The sequence below is a fragment of the Eurypyga helias genome, unplaced genomic scaffold (genome assembly GCF_000690775.1).
Source record: "Eurypyga helias isolate BGI_N326 unplaced genomic scaffold, ASM69077v1 scaffold15147, whole genome shotgun sequence".
Taxonomy (NCBI): Eukaryota; Metazoa; Chordata; class Aves; order Eurypygiformes; family Eurypygidae; genus Eurypyga; species Eurypyga helias.
Window position 1 is genome coordinate 34818 of NW_010263796.1, and position 15719 is coordinate 50536.

The following is a 15719-nucleotide window of genomic DNA, read 5'->3' on the forward strand; positions in this document are numbered from 1 at the left end:
CAGTATTGTCAACTAATTCCACAGTAATAGATGGGATGGTGCAGCTAAGGACATACAGTCTGTGAACCATCAATGGCCAGGGCCCAGGCTTGCGTTATTTACTGAACCTTTCTCACATATGGAAGAGCCACCATAGGTGTTGAAAAGCAGCCCTGGCTGAGGCGAAAAGGATGGCCTGCTCACCTCCTGGATTTAGCTTCTTTTTCCTTGCTATTGTCCAGGCAAATCTATTTTGTAAGAAATAAATGGGGTTGAAAAAGGGGCCTCATCAATGTTTTGTAAATGAATTACAAATGCTGGCGTTTCTGATTTCAGCAAAAAGGCCCCAGAGCCTGCACTCCATGTGATACTTCTTTCCTCTGCTCTGAGAGCCAAGGACAGGAGAACTCCATCCAAATGTGCAGGGCCGGTGCTCACGTAGGTATTCTCGCTGCGAAGAGACCGGCAGCATGGGCAGGTCCTGGTCCCTCTGAGCATTTCTCCTCCCTGAGAAAGCTGGCTCACTCTGTGTGTGTGTCACCACACTGACGGACACACAGCGTGTGCGGCAAGTGAAGAGTTGAGGTCCAGAGGGTGTTTTGTCATGGGGTTCATCCAAGGTAGAAATGGGAAATGCCAAATCTTATTTTTCACTCTCTCTCTCAGAACAAATTCCCACGTATGCCACAGGAACCAGAGATGGATAAAGACAGACTGTTCACACTTCACGATTTTGATCAGCCACAGATACAAAAGCCTGTGTGGTCTCTTTACCAGAGTTGCAGCACTAAGACTTGCTTTTGCTTCTAGTAACAGAAATACTGCTATTTAGCTGAAGGAGAAAAGAAAAAGATGTCTTTGTGTATCTGTGTTGATCACAAGTACTTATGTCCAAGAACCTGCCTTCTGACAGTATTTCAGCATATAAAAGAAAGCATGTTCTCTTTACGATACACATTCAGACATGAAGAAGAATTAGTAAAAAAAAATCATACTGAGACTTAAAAAAATGTAATGCTTAAACTAGCACAGGAGTGCATTGGCATATTTGTCTTTAAAACTAATAATACATAACATTCACTTATCTAAGAGCCACCACCAATTACTATCAAAAGGAATATTATGTATTACTTTTAAAGCAGTTTTCACTGAAAGCTCTGTTCCTTGCTCATTTGAGCACTTCTGAAAATCCTTATCTGTAAGTTTGCTGAAGGTCACTTTCTGAGACAGTAACAGAAAAGGGAATAGAATACCTTGTGTTAGGTAATGCTTCAACACTATCAGCATCTCGTTCTTAGCTGCTGCATAAAACTCTGGTAGGTTTTAAAAGCAGACATAGTAAAACACAGGTAAAAAAGTATCTTAACTATAAAATTGCAAAGGGGGGGTTAATGTCTTTGAGGCAAACCTTAATTGCCGAACGCCCCTTTTTTTTTCCCCACTATTGAGCCCTCTCATTGGCATCATTTCACAGTTTTTAAGAGGAGGAGGAGAGAGATGGAGGGACTGTGTGAAGTTTCTTCTAACGCATAATGTATTTAAACACTGTGGTTTCCAGATTGATGACACTAACCAGCTGAGAAACGATTCCTGTGAACAGCCTTGCAGTAAGGAGTCAGAGATGACCATGCCTGTGGTGATTCCTAGCTGGTGTCAGAACATGATAATTCTGTTGTTCTGGGTCAGCGGTGAATACCTCACTCAAATGGTGCAAAGTCAGCCAGTTCTTAATTTTTTATCTCCTCAAGAGTGCATTCAGTGACTTTATCACTGAGAAGAATGACTCCCCTGCCTAGTGTGATCAAGATCTGGAAATGTGCTGCATCAGCATGTTTAGCTCAGACTACTACTTGATTGGTGGGGCTCAGATTTGATCTTATGGCATACATGCCAGCTCTCTAACTGGCTAGGTGAACAGCCTGTCCAGGCAGAAACTCAGTTTTACCCATCTGAACTAAGAGAAGTTTCCCAACTTGCCAGTGTCTGTTGTTTGGGGGCCCTATGTACAGCCAACCTTATCTTCTCTTGTGATGGAAGGGGGTGGCAGAAGCTCTCCTGTGAGGTCCTTCCTTAGGAGGAGCTCGGGGATGCAAACCGGTGTGGGAAGACTTTGTAGGCACTGCATATTTGTCTTTTGCAACCCTCTCTGCTACAATGAAAGACTGGAAATGAAATTACAGGCTTACGAACAGAAAAGTAAAGCATCAGGTGTCAGAGTGGGGTCTGTGCTTCTACGTTTTGTGCTGTGAATTCTTAGGCAAATAGCGTTATAACAAGTCAGGGCCCTGTAAGTTTTGATATTTTTATGCTTCCTTATTTTCCAAATACAATTAATGGAAACTTTTGTCAAGCATTTTTCCCTATGTTTCTGTGAAACTGTGTTGCTCTCCCAGTTCTTTTCATCACTTAAAACAGATTCAAAGCATCCTGTGGAATAGTTTGGGTGCAGAGAGAAAGGAGGCGGCCATGGTTTTCCCCTTCTCTTTTGCTTGTTTTACCGTATTATTCAGAAACAATTCAGTAAAACTGTAAGATGGGAGAAATTATGTTGATTGTAAGCCTTTCTTGATATCATAAAGATCTCTTTTTGGTGGCTTTCTTTTGGTCAACCAGTTGGAATTTTCTAACCAGAATTTCCATGTCTACTTGCTTCTTCCAGTTTGAGACATTTGGATATTCTTAACTATCTTCCCTCATGGCTGAAGCCAGACTCTAAGGAACTAGCGGGGACTAACCAGGGGCCTCTGCTCTTAAATGCTTGCACTTATAATCTGCCTACTGAACTTGAAATACAAAATGTTTCAGGCCTTTCCAGTAACCACTGTTAAGCATCCATTGTATATAGCAGATTAAGTATAGATGGTTTACGCTTTACAAGGCTTCTCAGAGGAAAAGAACACTGAAAAATGTTACCCCGAAAGTGAATATGGGCAGATCCAAACCGTGTGGTTGTCAGCTGGAACGTGATTCACCAGCGGCAGCGAGCACCGGATCAAGCCCTTTGTTGTAAGCACCAGATGGCATACCACTTATAAACAGTATTAGTTATGTTTCCAAATACCTAGCACACTATATTTAAAGTATGGGCTTTAACTTAAACCTACAAGAGCAGACTGTCAGTGTTCCCACGTAACCCTTCGCATTCTGGCATTTTCCAGACTGCCAGCCAAATGAACACTTTAGGAGGAGGTGCATATATATGTCCGCAGCACCCAGCGGGTTAATCCACCCTACTGTGCATAGGTGTTGGAGCTCTTATGGTATGTAAGATTTGCCAAGTTTGGAGTTGTTTTGTATTTTTTTTTTTTTCTGGACTATGCATTCACAGCAAGCATCTTTTCTGATGCTGCTCAGGTGTTTGTGAATGCATATCAAGATGGTACGCTTACTTGTGTTTTGTGTAACATACACATTTGTGTACATTTTATCACTTGGAAAAGCTTTTATGGTTCATTTTGACACTTTTTATTAAAACATCTTTTTTGTTTTTCTTTTTAAGCATTCAGCCATCCTCCATTTCTCTTAATACATCTTAAAATAGACTAATGTGCATTTTGGACTTGTGGCCTAACCAATGTCCTTTTTAATAACTGAAGCTTTTTAGCATCTCTCAGGAATAAATGTCTGTTATATTTCTACTCCTAAAGTTTTTTTTTTTTTTTAATAATGAGAAAATTCTATGAATGTATACTTGTATGCAATATTTCAGCTGTTACTTTTTGTAATAATCCTGAAAAGAGAGGCTTCTATCGTGGACAGCACATGGATTCTTGCTGTACTAGTGCGCATCACTTTAAGGGATGTCTCCTGAACAAACAGTTGTGTGCAACAGCATGTTGTCTAAAGGAAACTGCAAGACATTAAAATAATCTCACAGTCTGTAAGTTTGTAGAAGCTGTAGGGAAGATTGAGAGGCTCTGATGGCTATTTTCCCTTTTTAAAAAAGCCATTTTTATTCTTAAAGAAATGACATTAATGATTTCATGAAGAAGATCAGTAGAGGATGTTAGCCATCATCTAATTTAAGTTCTCTGCATTGTGCTATATATAAACAACTGCAAAACGTTGAAGGTTAAATATTGATGAGATGATATTGAACTTAATTATTTAACTTCAACTGCAGGTAGATTTTTAATTTAGCTTGGCTATTTTTCCCACATTTGATATTATTCTAATGACAAAAATAACAGGATAGGAAATGAGAAATGATACTTAAAATAAAATATAGCTTTTTAATGTATACCAACTTTGGTACAGCTGACTGAGGAAACTAAAAACACTAGCCCACTTAGTCCAACAGGGATAGAGAACTAAAAAAAGAAAATGGTCTCTTAAAGAAGATGTGCTTTAGGCAAAAAAAAAAAAAAGTTTTTTTGTCTCCTGATTTCTTTAATGACTTGTTATTGTTGTCTCAACTGTAGCCAAAGTCTGCAGCTGGTATTCTTAACAGAATTACTATGAGAATGCTAAAAATATTTCTCTAAAAATATATTAAAAAGCAGTTTAAAAAGATCTCCATTTAGAATGCTGCACAAGGACATTTTGTGTGACAGTGATTGGTAAGATGAAAAATTTAAACAGAATAACAGCTATTTACATTCACACTGCAGAGTAATTACCGAAGCAGACAAAATACTTAAACCTAATTTAATAATGCTTTCCTTAAGCCTAGGTGCCAAAACCTCAGTGTACACTTCCCAATTTGTGCTGAGGTGGGGAGGGGGGAGAAAGTTGAAGTTAAAACCATGTAGAAACAAGTGCATGGAACACTTTCCCAGTGAGGTACAAAGTGAGTTTCACTTTTAAACAAAAGAGCATCATAAATCAGCATAAACCACAAGTTTTAATGAGTATATCTCCCCTGGAATTGTGCAGTGCTTGCAGTTCTGGGTGAACAAGACAAGGATCTGGTCTTACACTCCTTGCTCAGGCAAAACTGCCACTGCCATTAATGATAATTTTGCTTGAATAGAACAAAGTGCTTTATGGTGGTTATGCCAGCATGAGGGGTGTGGGCTTAGGATAAACCTGTAGAAAAGTACAGCTTCAGATGGTTGTACCTTTGACATCTTGAGCTAGCATTTCCTCCAACTACAAGGATTTTAATTATAACATTTGCTGGTTCAAAGATTAACATTTAGCATTCTGGGAAAGACTTTCTGGACTTTAGTAACCTGATCAGTACGGTCTCCTTTTGGTCTCTGCCCCTTTCTGGCTCTTTGTATTGCAGGGGAGATGATAGTATCTGGCACATTCCTTGGATGACTTGAAGATAGCAGCCTTCTGTGTTTGGGGCTGAAAGATTGTGAACTCTGTGTTAGCAGAAATGCCACACAGGGGAGGTGAATAGAACATTAAAAAGCTTTAGCTTTAGGTACTGCAGCGCAAGCAGAGTTGAATTTGAGAGCTGGGACTTAAGTGGACATTTGTCCCTGCTTTCTTCCTTAATAAAATCTGAGTGTTAACTGTGGATAAGGGCATTTGAGAGATCACTAAAAATGAATCATTGAGTGCCCAGAAGAGCTTTATTATGATATACTGTGGAGAACTTCAGAATATACCATGTACCTTTTACGTGCTTCCTAATGGATGCATGTGTGAGTTACTATTACAGAAGTAAATTGTTTTGTCCTTTGCTGCAGAAGCAAAATAATTTGCCAAATTAAAATGTCAAAATAAAACTCATCAAAAACTGCATCTGTGTGGTCCTTTCTGGCCCTGTGTTCCCATCTGATTTTCTTTTGCCCCATGAAAGGCTATTGAGCAAAAAACCACAAGCTCCAACCAGCAGTGTTTGTTGTGTTTGTGTGTGTGTAATGCATTTGGAAAAACCCTGACACAAATACTAAACCTGGAAAAAATCTCGATGCAAAAATCCTGACTGGCCAAACTGAGTTAAAAAAAAAAAAAAATTCTAAAAATCCCCAGACTGATGTCAGGTTCCAAGATAGAGTCCTTATAGGCAGACCTAAGAGAGGTCACTTAATTCAGTTAGTTTGCCCCAGCAGCAATTACACTGAAGGAGTTATTCTGCTCCTGAAGTTCCACACGGATGTTGCCACTGCCCAGTTAACCAGTGTGAAAATACCATGGAAAATAAATTATTAAACTATACTGTTATTACTAACTTGCCAGCTCCAGAGAAACAAATGCAGCCACATTTACATATGTGTCCATCTGTCTGTTTTTACACTTTATGTCTTCAGCAAGTGGGTGAAATTGTTTTAATCCAAGCTGCAGTCTGGGGTTTGGTTTTCTTTTTTTTTAAAAAAAATTTTTCTGTGTGTGTATGTTATTTGTAGATGGACACGCATTTTCTTGACTATAGCTAGTTCTTAATTGTCCTTTTAAGTAACCTAATCTATCTGGCCACGGTAGTTTTAACTGGAGTAAGCAGCAGAGTTCTCCATGGATAATTTTCGTTAGTTAGCAGATTGTTACCATCTCAATGTTGCTGAAATCCCTAATCTCAGGTCAGCGTGAAGCTGCAGTGGTTACAATCCTGTTGCCTGATGCAGGGTGAATGGAAGTGCTTTCTGTCAGAAACATGTGGTCTCTTCAGTGGAGAGCCTGCGTAAATCCTGTGTAAATAGAGGGAGGCTAACAAAGGATGAGCCCCTGCAGCTCAGAGCATTTGGAGCCATTTGGAGGCTGAATTTGCTAAATGCTGCTTATACCGCCTGAAAAGTTGAAGAGAAAGGAGCATAAAATCCCTTCTTTTTTCTCTTTCTGCTCCTACCCTGGGGGGAGGGTGTTAAGGGCCAGGGAAGCCTGAGGTAAGCCTATGAAGACTGTTTTTTCAGTGCTCTTTTGAGTGTGAAAAAGGTGGCATGGGTCACTGTCCCCTCTTTAATGTCGGAAAACCCACACAGTTAGTAAATGTTGCATGTAAACTAAAGCATTTCATCCCTTCTCCTGCACTCCACGGCAGTGGGCCATGAACTAGTCACTTGAAAATCACAGAAAAATTTCACTACGACATGTCCGGACAGTTTAGCACAGCAGGAACGTAAGAGAGATCAGTAATTAGCAGGTTGCTTTACTGTTCCTCTTGTCTGCAGTGGAATACTTTTTTCACCTGATGTGAAAAAATGTTTGATTATAATGAATGAACCACAAACCTACGGGCTGTATAAAAGAGCTTAAAATTTAAACCGGTGTTCATTAGTTTTCTCTTTAAAAGGCTGGAAAAATATGTTGTTGGCTTTTGAATATAATCCCTAAGAATTCTTTATTCACTTCACAAATAAACATGAGCTTTAAACACAGGCAATTAAGGGCACAAAAAAGCCAGTCTTTTTTCTTATTTTTTGGACAAGAAAATAATAAAAAGGGAAATGTGAAACATTACAGTTCTGCAAATAATTTTGAAAGATTTGAATCACCAATCTAGCCTGGCTATAACAATAACGTAGCTGGAATGTCATTCCTACTTTTGAGTAAATAATAAAATATTTGTAAATGCTTTTTTGAAGTCAAGACAAATTAGTGATTATAGAAAGGTGCCTATCCAGAAATAGAAAAGAAACGGTTTTTATTCTGTCTGTTGTTGTAAATACACTTCAGATACTAGAAGCCATGCAACTCTTTAAGCCTTTAGCACATATTGCCAGATGGCAATGGGGACTTGCTCCTTACTGGCAAACCATGCTAAAATGTGATTAGACCAAGCAGAATAGCTTTGTAGGTGAGGTCTGATAGTAGCTTAAGTTCCCTTCCTTTTCTTCCTATTTAAATTTACAGTAATTTCCAATGCCCAGACTGTACAAAATTTGTACGTGTCATCTTTACAGTACCAGTTCAGTGGAATTGGTAGGTTATATTCTGGAAAGCCAGAGATCTTCCAAAAGAACAGCAACTTCATAAAAGAAGGCCAACTCTTCATCTCCTCCCTGCTGCTAGAAGGGCAAAAGAATAGAACTGTAGTAAGAGAGATGGCACTGATATATGTCTGAAGTCTTCCTGTTCCTTCTAGTGCACCAGCGTCCAACCTTTCTTTCTCTCCAAGATGCTCACTGAAATGTATGATATGGCTCCATGAGATGTGTGTGGTGTCTCAGAGACATAAGAGGGGAGGGAACTCAGGGGGCTCATTACAGCAGCTCACTTGAGGACACCCCACTCAGGATGAGGCAAGTGGTGGCTGAGCATGCAGGTGAACCTAGGATGCCTTTGTCAGGCCTAAACAGCATTTGATGGCTCCTTTCCTCCTGCAGTCAAATAATTCAGCAAGACCAGCACACGCACTGGTGGAGCACTGGTGACAGTGGCACAGCTCTAAGCTAGGATGCCGAGGTTAGCCGTCCATAACCTATCCTAACTAAGCTTCCCTAGGCAGTTAGATGCAGTAGATAAGTATTGCTTTTGTGGTGTGAAGAGACTAAGACAACTTCCATGAACAATGACCATTAAGAGGAGGAGAAAAAAAGAATCCCACAGCCCTCATTTCATGCAAGGAGCTGTGATCTGCTGAAACTGTAAGGCTAAAAGACTGATGATTTTAACAGGGTGGAATGGAGATAAGGAGTTTTCCTGAAGGGTCTTTGATTCTGGAGCTGACCTTCCTTCTCCCTTAGTCCTCCCTACAGCACAGACTGTCTTATCTTCAAAACATACTCAAACACTTCTCTTTTCAGCTTTTTGGCAGTGATAATTAACCAGATTTTTAAGATTTTTCTCTGGTGGTGATGTGGATCATATTACTAAATTGAACATCCTTATTAATGATGGTTTACTATACTTGTGTGTCCAGATGGACACATCGTAAGTACAAACAAATAATTGCAAATTGTGAATATAGGCTGCATGCAGATTCTCTTCTTTGTTTTGCATTTATGTCTACATATTCTACTCCATCAAAATACTGGACTGAAAGTTTGTAGAATAGTTTACTTAAGATCAGCACAGTGGATTGCAACTTTCCTTTTCAGAATCCTTTAACTTGGTTTTCATATTGCTTGCACTATTTTTAGAAAAATGGTGAAGTGTCTTGTCTTCCCCCTCCACCTTAGATACCCCTGCTCTTCTCTCTTTTCCTTTAGCATGAGAAACCATAAAGATGTAAGGCACTTCTGGTGGTGGAGAAGCTCTAGCACTGGCTCCTGAAATGTATTTTTCCAGAAATCACTTTCCTTACTGTTCTGCTTGTTATGATGGTAATAGAAACTGGATCTGAATCTGGGCTGTTACCAGGTTTCTGTGCTTTGGCGTGACTGGGTTATCCTTTTCAGTTGTCATTTTGTGTAGATTGGGAACCTGTTATTCCTCCTGTTCACAAATGGTGAAAAGACTAGATGAGCAGCTTCTGAACAGCACTTGCTTCATCTTTTGCTGGTTCTTTACTCTGTGAGGAACATAAATAAGAACTAAGGTTGAGATAATACTGATAGTGTGGAGGACTGTCAAAGAGGAATTTGTTGATAAAATAAGGTTGGACAGGCCTGCTGTAGGACTGGGCTGTGTTTCCCAGAGTCCTTAGCTGTATGAACATTGGGGTCAGCAAGCTAGTCTGTCCAAGGAAATCAGTTTGCAGCAAGTTAAGTTTGAAATTATGGTGCAATGGAAACCCTGCTTTAACTACTTATTTGGGTATTTTTTTAATAATAGGTAGTTTCCTTTGCTTTCAATGCAAAATAATTTATCTTGTAGGAAGAAACTCTCAGCATGGGCTAAGAGTGTCTGCACACAGAGCTAGTGTGGAAGCCTAACTTCCCACTGTCTAAAGAAGACTTTAATCTTCAGTCTCCTCCTCAAACCCTTCCCCTAGAAGAGAAGGTCTCTAAGGAACCCCATGTGGGTCACTTTGCAAAGTTTCTTGTAAACTCTCTTCAGCGTTCATAGGGGTTATTGAGACTATTACATAGCCTTGATATAATCTTAAACAAGCTGGATAATATGCCCAGTTCTCTGCTGGCTTGAATCCTGCATAGTCATTGACACCTCCACAAAGAGGGTGCCTCTTAAGAGTTCTCCACTTTCCTGAAACAGTGATAGGTTTAGCAATCACTTGTACTGTGAACAGTGGACAGTGTGCAAAGCAGGAGAAAGTCACTCTTTTTCTTTTTTCTTTTGGCTGTGGTATGAAACAGAGAGTCAGTGGACCAAAATCTAGACTTAATTTCCCCACTAGAAAATTGGGATAACTATGCTTATAGAATTGGAATTTCCATACAAATTAGGACTTGGCTCTACTCTTCTTACAAATTACCAACCAAATCGGGATATGAACAGTCCACATAAGTAGAATCACTTGTAATGATGGTTTAAATGTTTTAAATTTGCATTCCTTCATAGAGCAGTTAAAAATATAGTTAACCCAGTTTGACACAGAGTGACTTTCATGTCTGTTTTATTTAACTTTTGATAATTTCTTTTTCTTAATTTAAAGTAACTCGTGTATTTGGATACAGCAAACTAGCATCAGGCCCTCCATATCCAAGAAGTAAATCATTCCATCTTGGAAAAGTCAGTTACAGGCTACTTCTGTGATTTCTTGCCACTAGAAACAGTATCCACTAATGTGAGCAGCTGTAGTTCTGCTAAAGATATGACAATACAGTTTAACAGGATTGGGCCTGTAATTTACCAGGAGCAACAACTCTTGCTGTATTCATCTTCTGAGGTCATTTGGAGGTACAATATTTGGATTTCCTTTCATGAGGTTATGGAACAGATTAGGGAAGCACTAACTCTTACTGTTTCAACTACTGATTCAAGTGGGAAAGCAATGGGAGCCTCAGCTGAACTTTCCTCTCCTGGGCTGCTATTAGCTTTGTAAAACCAGGATAGTCACAACCTCGCCAAAAGGTCTTAACGCTGATTTAGCATGTAGGTGACTCCTGTTGAGGATGCTCACAAACAGGAGTGTATGTATATGCAAACAGGCATTTGTCCATACAGAGAGTGAACTGCTGCTTCTGTGGTGTGAAAGGATGATGCAGAACAGAAGTTTTATAGCTCCGCACACCCTGTGCATACGCACATGGCTTTTACATAAAGAGACAAAGATATCTTTATCCACACGACAGATAGACAAACAGACTGACTGACTTCAAACTTGCACTTTCAGTAGGGATTTTTTCCCCCCATCTCCGGGTACTGCTTTTCAAAATTGCCTGAGGCTACAGTACAGCACCTCAGATCCCCAAGGCCCATTGCCTGGCTCCTAATAGCCACTCTCCATCTGTGTCACATGAACAGCTGATGAGATAGCTCCAGTGTCTGTATTTTGGAGAGCATATCCACCCAGGTTAAAATGCTGGGGTTGCCAAGGAGCAGTCAGAAGCCATTAGTGTTTGTGAGAATTTGCCTTGCAGCAGTTCCTTGGCATAGTGGAAAGTGTGTGTGTGTGTGTGTGTGCGCGTGTGAGAGAGAGGGGTAGGGTGGAATATAGGAGCGGGGGGGTGAGAGCTTCAGGAAGGAGTGCTTTCTAAATAACCAACATCTTGCAAAAGTGAACAGTTGGTTACAGCATTTAGGGCTTCCATAATCTCTTAGATTAGTTTGCTGTGATACGACTCTACTTTCTCTATCACTGACAGAAACAAACAAACAAAAAAAAAAAAGAAAAGAAAAAAGGAGCATGAGAAAGAGAGCAGCGACTTCAGGGTCTTGCTCTGGTGTTTGGGCAGATGGAAAGGAGCTGCTCTGCCTTGGGGCAGGGTGGTTGTAATGAAGTGGCCTGTCAGTCTGTAAATAGTGAGGGTCATCTCTTCCATGTGATGGAGGGTATCACATTGCAGTGAAAATGGAAATGTCAATAAAATTAATCTGCCAGCTCTTTGCTGTGGCTTTTTCTGTCTCTCCGGTCCAAAAGGGTTGGTTTTTCAGGGGGGAGGCAGTGGAATAAGGGTGATCTGGCATGGGAGGGAAGATGGAGCTGAAATGCAAGTTTTGAAGCAAATGGACTGTATGTAGCAGCAACGTATTTCGTTTAGCAGCACTACAGAGCTAGACAAGGCTATAGGAATTAGCTCGTGAATCTATAGCATTCCTCAGGAAGCTATGGAGCGTCTAGCTCAGGCTACATTGAGCACAGAGTTTATTGTTTTAGGCTTTCTTGGACAAGGTTTTTACTTAGCATGGGATTTATGGCATTTACTGCTAATGAATGTCTATTCTTAAATTACAAAAACCACCGTCTCAGCACAATTCCCAGATGTCCTTCCAGGACCTCGGCTTCTTAAACACCAGCAGGGAGCATAAACTCTCCACTTCTCTGTTTTCCTCTTTCGTGTGGCTCCGGGCTAATGATGTGTAAGGAAAACACAGCAATCTATAAAGTCTCAGTGCTGTCCCAGTATTCTTCATTTATTTTGCATTTGATTATGCCACAAGTCGGATCTTGTTTCTTTCCTTTTTTTAAAGTTATTAGTTCAAATATTAATGTAGGAATATGGCATATATTGCTGCTCTTGATTGATGCCTTCCCAAAAACAGGAAGACGTGCTCGTATGAATTTTAAGAAAGTAGGGGTCCTGCAATGCCTTGCCAGAAGAGTTTTTCAGATACATAATTTAGATGCCCTCCAGGCAGGCTTTCAAGGCATTTTTGCTGGAGGGCAAGAAAAAATAACTATGACTGTTAAAAGTAAATGATTTTTGCTAATGCACAATTAATGCCAGGGAAAAGCACAGAAGAGAAAGATGTTGATGGAAAGTTCTGATTAAGTGAGAGCTCTACCTTGATGTGCATCTTTTTTTTTTAATGATAATAATCACTGATGCAGAGATGTAGAAGTTTTCATGTCATGCAAATGCTATATGCAGGGTCATACTAGGTGTACGTGTTTGTGCGTGCGTATGTATGTGTGTTGGGAGGTGATGGTTATGGGGAGGGGCTCATCTGACAGTGTGTTATGTGCACTGAACGGTGACATGGTTACTGCCACCTCTGCAGAGGGCCTCGAATATATAGACTACAGAACATTTAACTTGATTACTTATAGTACGTATTCAGCATGGTAGTAGGGATGCATTTACAGTGAATGAGTTTTCTTGTGGCAGGTTTTCCCACATTGAATCCCATAATTGACAAAGAGCTATTGCACTATGTCAAGCACACAATTATAATTGAATTAATGATATATGCATGTGTGAAACGCAAAATTAGTATTTGGAGCGACATGGTTTCTAATTTTTACATATTTGTATCAGCACCCGTATATGATGAGAAACTGCATGTGCCTGATTTAGCAAGTCAAAATAAAACTGTGGTAGTGTCTTGGTAATTAATGATATTTTTTGGCTTCTATATTTTGTTCATTAAATATCTCCTCCTTCCTGTTTTTCTCTTTGTTGTAGGAGATGGTTTAGACAACAGTGTAGCCTCACCTGGTACAGGGGATGACGATGACCCAGACAAGGACAAAAAGCGTCAGAAGAAAAGAGGCATTTTCCCCAAAGTAGCAACAAATATCATGAGAGCGTGGCTTTTCCAGCATCTCACAGTAAGTGGTGACCAAAACCAAAATAGATTTCTATTAATGTGCCTAATGAGGTTTATTCATCGCTATTAGAAATCAATTGTCCCCATAATTTTTGGACGATTATTAGGGCTCAATTATTGTTGCCTTTTTTTTTTTTGTTTCCTCTAGATTTCTTTTTTCTTGGCTCTTGGAATCATGACAAATCTGAAAGAAACATATACATATATTTGTATATATATACACACATACATGCCTATAGAGGAAGAGAGAGTACAAAGCCTTAGCATGGAACAATACCTACATATAAAGTAATAATTTTTTGCTTTGAATTATTCAAAATGTTCCTAAGGACAAAAAAGGGCGTTTCTTGCTTTAGCATATATAAAGCTCTGCCTTCTGGATTCTTTATGGCTGGCCTCTGTTTACACAAACTTCATACTTATGTGGTGGAAGACAGAGCCCCAGTCTGTGTGTGCTGACATACACTGTGGATGTTAGAGAAGTCAAAGCAGCAGCTTGCAAACTTGTCATTGTTACTTTTTGTGAGAAATACAGAAGGCTTACAGGTTCCCTAGTTCTTCAGTTGCATAACAGAGAGAATAAGCACCTTTTTAGCTTGTCTTCAAGTCCATTATGTTAAAAGCTAGCCATAATCACATTTGGGGGAGAGAGATTAAAGATGTGAAAAAGCAATGCTTTCCATGGGCTATCTTTATCCTCCTGCTTGCAATTGGTTTTATGTGTTGGTGTTCTGTTGACTATTATAGCTTCACTGAGGCATCAAAACGTGGTTCCACAGAAAACCTAGTAACACTCTTTGTAGTTTACTTCATGTGGGAAATAATGGAAACTGGTAAAATTATCAATTGATTTTCCTCTTCCTCTCACTGTAAAATTGTTTCTCACTTGATAAGGCTTAAAATGCTAACTGTTATTAACTACCTCTTCTTCTGCCAAAGTTTTATAAATTTCCACAGTAGCTGATGTTGGTTACAGTGTAATGATTTCAGGACAAGGTACCCGATTTATTTATGATAGGGACTATCGAACTGCTCTGCTAGCAGCACAGCTAAAGGGGGAAGCGATAGATCCACATTTCTAAACCATCATTTTGATGTAAGGACATTAGTAGCAAACTAAGGTGCATTGATCTGGCCTGTGGGGTCAGGATTAGCTGGAATAGCCAGTGTCTCTGCTGGAGTAGTGGTTATTCCTGCCTCCCAGCTATGGCCATTTCAAAGGTCAGGTGCCCTGTACCCACTTGGCTCAGAGGAATTAGACAGAACATGAGTCTCTGGGCTGATTACTTAACCAAAGACAAAATAATGAGTCCTAAGCAAATACTGACTAATTGAAAGGGCTGTAAATCCATTACATATTGGTCAGGGATAATCAGGAGTATTTAATCACTTTTATCTATTCAGGAGCACTGAAGCTGCAACAGCAAAGCCCTGAACCTTGCCATGTGCTTATTATTCTCATCATTATCAAAATTACTTCACAGCTGTTCTTTGCTACATCACCTCAGCTGGAGATTTACTAACCTGTAAAATGTTTTTAATTTGGAAGTCGAGTGAGTGTGAGTGGAGGGCTTTTCATTTAGCTGTAGGGTATCTATAGAGGAGTAGTACAGGCTGACGGCAAAAAGCAGGGCCACAAATACACCAGTTTGTTTTGTGCATGTCTCTGTGTTAACTCCATTTCCTCTTATGAAATTTGTGATATATTGTTTTTTTCTCTTTGCCTTCCTTCCTCACATGCTCCCTGAAAGTATTCCACACATGCTTATTAAACAGCCAACTGCCTCTCGCTTCTCTTGAGGAAAGTCCTTCTGGCTTTTTGAAATCCCCTTTCCTTGTTTCCATCCTCTCTCTCCTGACTCTCTCCATCCTGCATGAATTGAGGAAATTTGCCATCACCAGTGAGGATGGCCTTGCAAAATCAAATTAAATGAACACAAAAAAGCCCCAAACCTTTTACCGTCCAAGCTTTAATGAGTTTGCAGGTGTTGAAAGATTTACTGTGCTGTAATTCTCAGACCTGCAAACTGATAATGGGGACCCCTGACCAGTGCAATGTAAATTCAGAAAGATTCTTGCCATAAACACATGCAGGGAAGGAAGAGAACTCCTTTCTTTTAAAGATCTCGCAGTTTTTCTCAAATTAGCTTGTCCATTGAAAGTGCAACACTGGCTGAGCCAGAACGGTGGAATCTGTGATGTACAATTTTATTGTTTCAAGTAAATATCTTTACAATGGCGGTCCATGATTCAATGTACATTCCTTCATTACTACTCTAACCTTATTTCAAATC

The 15719-nt window shown here is 39.8% G+C and overlaps 1 protein-coding gene across 1 annotated transcript in view; it reads left to right on the top strand.

Annotated features, from left to right (window-relative positions):
* Window positions 1-15719, top strand: part of LOC104512989 (homeobox protein Meis2-like) — a gene marked incomplete at its 5' end in the record, with an annotated part of 109343 nt that overhangs the window by 34679 nt on the left and 58945 nt on the right. The window contains one exon of the mRNA XM_010156196.1: window positions 13281-13426. Within this exon, the coding sequence (XP_010154498.1) occupies window positions 13281-13426 (146 nt within the window). The remainder of the gene's footprint in view (window positions 1-13280; window positions 13427-15719) is intronic.